The sequence below is a fragment of the Octodon degus genome, unplaced genomic scaffold (assembly GCF_000260255.1).
Source record: "Octodon degus isolate 3935 unplaced genomic scaffold, OctDeg1.0 scaffold00207, whole genome shotgun sequence".
NCBI lineage: Eukaryota > Metazoa > Chordata > Mammalia > Rodentia > Octodontidae > Octodon > Octodon degus.
Window position 1 is genome coordinate 1,087,253 of NW_004524783.1, and position 5,743 is coordinate 1,092,995.

Consider the following 5,743-nt stretch of genomic DNA (forward strand, 5'->3'; position numbering starts at 1 on the left):
TTTTTGCTGCAAAAGGTCCAAGATTTGGGAGGGAGCTCCAGAAAGGTGAGAAAGCTGCCTAGTGGCTGGAGGGAGAGGGTTAGGCAAAGCCCTGACGCCGGGTGAGGCAGGAGCCCCTCAGAGACCGCCAGGCTCTGACCTCCTAGTCGTGCTTCAGGGTGAGCCTTTCAAAGAGGCACTCGCCCAGCCCAGCCTGGGGGCCTGCCAGCCTGCGGAGGGTGGTGAGGTGGTCAGCTGTCTTCTTGATGCACTTCACCTCCTCATCTAGGAAGTGGTTCTCCAGGAGATCACAGATACGGGGGTCGGTCTTGGCAGAGCCCAAGGCATGAAGGTCCAGAAGAGCTTGGTTCAGGTTCTTCTCCAGGGAGCCTGACCTCTTAACTCATGGCAGTCTTCCTGCCTCAGCCTCCCGAGTGCAGGGATGGGAGTGGGTACTCCCAGCTTCACTTAGTTTTTCTTTCTACTTGCTTTTTGCTCCAGAGGAGACTTCCACACCCTGAGCTCACTGCTTGGGGTAGAGTTTGTGTGGGCACCGGTGTGAGAACGACCTGGGCGCCCGTAGCCTAGCACAGCCTGGCAGAGGAAAAGATGCTGGCTCGGGTTGCATAAGCACCAGGCAGTGCGTCTAGATGTTTTTGTCACACAAGTCTCACAGAAACACAGACTTGTCATAAAATACTTCCCTTCCCTGCTTAGTTTTCTGGGTTTGCTTTAAAATCCCCTACATTATCTGTAATATGGGCCATTGACTTGTTACGGGTTGTAGATAGGAGAACTGTCAGTGCAAGGGATTAGAATTAGTTTATGAGGATATGCAGTTTGGGATATTTGGGGTTTGGTTTTGTTTGGTTTTTTGAGACAAGGTGTCACTGTGCGGTCCCAGCTGGCCTTGAACTTATGGCAACAACCCTGAGTGTTGGGATCACAGGTGTGCGCCGCCGTGCCTAGCTGGGACATTTCTTAATCAGAGATAAGTGCAGCATCATTTAATCTTTTCTTCTTATTATTAATTTATCATTTAATTTTTTTTATTTTAGGGAAGGGTCTACAGGCTGTTCAGGGTCTCACTACTAGATCAGACTCGTAGTGATCCTCGTATTTACACCCAGTCTCAGTGGACGTCTCAGCGTGCCCCTGGGGCAGGGCTGGCACGGCAGGCCTGGTGATCAAACCCCTGGCCCCTGTGCCTGCTTATAGGCGCTTTAATCCACTGCGCTATTTGACCAGCCCTTGAAAAATGTTTAATAAAATAGCACCCAGCCTTCCAGAAAACCCTACAAAAGAAGAAAAGGCAGTCCCCAGTGAAGGTGGGCTTCTCGCCAGGTACCTCCTGCCATGAGGGTGAACATGGAGATTGACAGGCTCTGGTGGCACAGTGTCCCTGAAGGCCCCAGGGAGGGCACAGTGTTGCGTAAAGCCAGCCCCCGCCCCATGCGTGTTGCTATGGAAGTGAGGGATGAGGAGATAACGGGACCATGCTTGTCCATTCAGTTTGATTTAAGAAACTCAGGTTAAAGTCTGCAGCCAAAACAGTTGGTAATAGAACCATGTGGGCTCATCCCCTTGGCAAGATTGCTACCCAATAGGAAAAGGCTCCGAGCCTCCCGCCTGCTGGCCTGAAGCAGATTTGCATGTAAGGGGGAAGGGTGTCTCCCTCGGGCGGCAAACATGGGGAAATGTCCCCATATGCACTGAATGCCAGCCAGGGCTGTCATCGCTGTGTCTGTTCCAGCAGGAGGCTTAGAGCTGTGATCACAGCCAGTCATTGACAAAAAGCCCCGGCTCAGGAGGCCGAGACAGGAGGCACCTAGGCTAGATGGTGAGTTCAAAGCCAGCTAGACCTACAAAGTGGACCCTGGGTCCAGAAAAAGGAGAGGGGTCTGTTAAATTTGTTTTGCAAGGGCCATCCAGATAGCTCAGTGGACTAAGCGCTTGCTTAGGCGGAGCAAAGGGGCCAGCTTGCTGTGCCGGCCCTGCCCCTCTGGGGGCTTGCTGGGACAGCGATTGAGACTGGGCATGTTGGTGCACGCCTGTAATGCCAGCTCTTTGGGGGGCTGAAAACAGGAGAATCACAAGTTCAGTCTGTGTACTGAGACCCTCTAGACCCTGTGCTAAACACATAAAATAAAATTAAATTTTCTAAAAAATTATTTACAATCTATGAAAGGAAAACGTATGCCTACTTGAAATGTCCACATTTAAATATCCCTTGCTTTATTACTAGTTGGTCAAAAGATGGTGTGGGCACAAGCACATTGTGTCCTTCCGTGCACTAGTTGAAACACGTTTTTGAATGATGGGGCATTATATCATTCACGCGTCTTTGGAGAATCTAGGAAACGCAAGTAAATTTACCCTACTAGAAGGGGCTGGGAATTTTTTTATCCTACTAAAGATAATCTGAGCCAGGCACAGGGACATCTCTAAGCCCAGCACTCTGGGAGGCAAGAGGATCACAAGTTCAAGCCAAGCCTGGGCGACTTAGCAAGTTGGAAATAGCTCTGAGTCTCGAGGGTCAGGTTTCAGTTTGCTGCCTGCTTCTCTGTGAGCCCCTTACCCAGATGTGCCAGCTAAGCACACAGGAGCTGTGTTTGGGACGAGGGAAGGTCCGTGGTCCCTTGTGACACTGCCGCCTATGTCTGGTGTGTCCTGCGTAGTGTACAGCTCCACCCTGCACCAGAAGGTCTCAAGGTGTTTTTCAGCCTGGACAAGGTTAAGGGTTGGCTAGAACTGAGGACTTGATATAGATGTCATTGTCATCCAGCTTGGTTCCTAGCCAGGGGAACTCCTGCCATTCCAGCACACAGGAGGCCGAGGCAGGGGAGTCTCTCAAGTTCCAGGCCAGCCTGAACTTGGTGAGACAGTGACCAAAGACATGCGTCTGCCTAACATTTCCCGACCTTCCTGTACCCCTCTCGGATGCAGGGGGCCTCATGAACTCCTGGAAGCGCCGCTGGTGCGTGCTCAAGGACGAGACCTTCCTGTGGTTCCGCTCCAAGCAGGAGGCCCTCAAGCAGGGCTGGCTGCACAAGAAAGGTGGCGGCTCGTCCACACTGTCTCGGAGGAACTGGAAGAGGCGCTGGTTCGTGCTGCGCCAGGCCAAGCTGATGTACTTCGAGAACGACAGCGAGGAGAAGCTCAAGGGCACCATTGAAGTCCGGACTGCCAAGTAAGCGGGCACGCCCTGGGGGTGGCCTCGGTTCCCCGCTGCATGGCTGCGTTCCTTGGCACATAGAGTGCAGTGGTCTCAAAGATGCCTTGATCAGGCCAGGGAGCTGGCTCAGTGGAATAAGCGCTTCCCTGGCAAGCGCAAGGGCCTGAGTTCAATCCCCGGTTCTGCAAAGAAAAAAAAAAGATGCCTTGATCAAGCTGGCTAGGGTGGCACACACGGTCATGCCAGCAGTCGGGAGGCTGGGGCAGGAAGATCGCCGTGAGTTTGCGCAGCCTGGGCTTTGCAGTGAACCCAAGGTCAGCCTCTACTACAGAGCAAGACCCTGTCCGAAAAAGACAGAACCGAAGAGCCCTCTGGAAAATACCTCACCAGAAATATGGTGATACATATGGCAGAAATGTGGAGTAAGAACGGCACTTGGTGGAGAGCCTAGTAGAGAAGGGTAACCACCGAGGGGGCAGGCTGATGGTTGGAGGTTTGTTGTGAAGTTCCTACCTTCTTCCTGTGTTGTCTGCACTGCCCTTCAGGGCCTGGCAGGCAAAGGGGCAGAGACGGTCCTTGAATCCAAGCAGCACCTTTTGCTGTCAGGCCCTTGGATTGCTGTTCAAAATTCTGTTTTTGGAAACTGGTGGCACACGGGGCAGCTGGCCTCCTTGGAAAACTAGGCACCCAGCTAGAGGCACGTTGGGCACAACCCGTGAAAGGGCTCTGCCGCACAGGCAAGCCCAGAGATTTAGGGGGACGGGAAGGTAGCTCTCAGGGATCAGATTAGTCCGGGAAGTCACGAGGCTGGAAGACAAACATTGCTTCTCGTGGGCCAGCACCAGCCGCTCAGGCAGTGGCTCCCGGGGAAACAGAAGAGTCTTCTATGGATTTGATTTTTTTTTTTTAATTATTTATTTATTTATTCATTCATTCATTTTGTGTGTGTGGCCAGCTCAGCCCACCAGGGGGCGAGGCTGTCTGGCATGTGGTGCTGGGGGATTGAACCGCGGTCCCTGTGTTTTGCTTAGCTTAGCTTGTTCTAAGTAGGTGCTTTAGACCACTGAGCCATCTCACCAGCCCCTGGATTTGATTTTAAGGACACAGAGTAAAGTGCAAACCACGAGTGTTGGGCTTTTCCAGGCCACCCTTTGGCTCCTTAGGAGCAAGAGCAGCCACAAACTGACTTCTGAATCCCATGGGTCCCCACAGCTCAGTGTGACTTCGGGCTCCCCGGGTACACCCCACGGTGTCCTCTTACCCATCAGTGGAGCCACAGGTGCCAGGAGTCTAGCGCCCCCAGCGTAACCAAACTGCTGTCCAATTGTGCCCCGTGGCCACAGTCTCCACATCTAACAGTCAGCCACCTGGATAGCAAACATTGAGAGAAAAGGGCCGCATCTTTACTGACTGCGTACAAGCAGCCCTTTCCCTTGTCTTCACTCCGAAAGTGCAGGGGAGCCACCCTGTGGCGTGTACATGGGGGACGAGGTACCAGGTAGCCACCGATGGCAGGCTGTCCGCATCTGCAGAGGCTTTGTGCCAAGTATGAAGCTGTCCCAAGCCTCTCTGACATCTGCAGATCTGGGTGCCTGGAGCGGGTCCTGGAGCCTACAGCCAGCCAGGGTTCTTGTGTCCCTGTGCTGGCCTGCCACAGGCTTCCCAGTGGGTCCCCGGGTGCTTTGTCAGGATTGGGCCCGGTACACAGATGCCAGTCAGCTCTTTGTACAGGGCAGCACATGAGGGTTTCTCATTAAGATGGTGCTTCCATTTGCATTTTGAAATGTTTAACTGTAGGAAATATTGTCCTAAACTCACGCATGCTCTCCCGCTTTCCAGAGCTGTCCCCACTGCCATCCAGCACCTCTTCTCTCCATCATAGCCGCTCCTCCAGTCAGGACACCTCAGTTTCCTGCCTAGATAGCCCAGGTGGGCTGCTGCCTGGGCAGGGTCGCACTCTGCAGGCTTTGGGGAGGTTTTATCTGTTCGCAAAGGTACTGCTATGCTAGGAGTTATGTGGTGGTGAGACTCTCCCCTCAGAAGCCACAGAGCTTTGGTTTTGAGACCCTGCCCGCCCCCTGGGTATGGAGATCCCTGTACATTCTACTGTCTTGCATAAAACATCATTCTGTCACATCTAACATCTCAGACATTTTAAAATATCTCTAGGTTATATAAAATAGCTAATAGGATATAAGGGCTGGCCAAAAGGCTCAGTGGATTAAAACTGCAAGTAGGCGTGGGGGTGGGGATTGGATCCCCAGGACTGCCATGCCAGCCCCGCCCCAGGGCACGCTGAGGTGGAAGTTGAGCCTGGGCATGCTGGTATGCGCCTGTAATCCCAGCTCTTGGGAGGCTGTAAACAGGCAGACCACTATGAGTCCCATCTAGTAGTGAGACCCTGAACACCCTATAGACCCTTCCCTAAAATACAGAAAAAAACCCAGCAAACGAATTTGATATGTTAGATAAATAAACTGTATTATTTCAAGTATAATAACCTGAAAAGTCTACATATTTGCTGCAGATTCTGCCCTTTTCCAAGTATTTTCTACCTGCTGTTGATTGAATCTACAAGTTAGGAACCTG

At 52.3% G+C, this 5,743-nt stretch overlaps 1 protein-coding gene across 3 annotated transcripts in view; it reads left to right on the top strand.

Moving 5' to 3' along the window:
• Window positions 1-5,743, top strand: part of Myo10 (myosin X) — a 237,948-nt gene that overhangs the window by 201,001 nt on the left and 31,204 nt on the right. For all 3 annotated transcript variants that reach the window (XM_023704945.1, XM_023704946.1, XM_023704947.1), the window contains one exon: window positions 2,926-3,169. In XM_023704945.1, coding sequence (XP_023560713.1) covers window positions 2,926-3,169 — 244 coding nt within the window. The remainder of the gene's footprint in view (window positions 1-2,925; window positions 3,170-5,743) is intronic.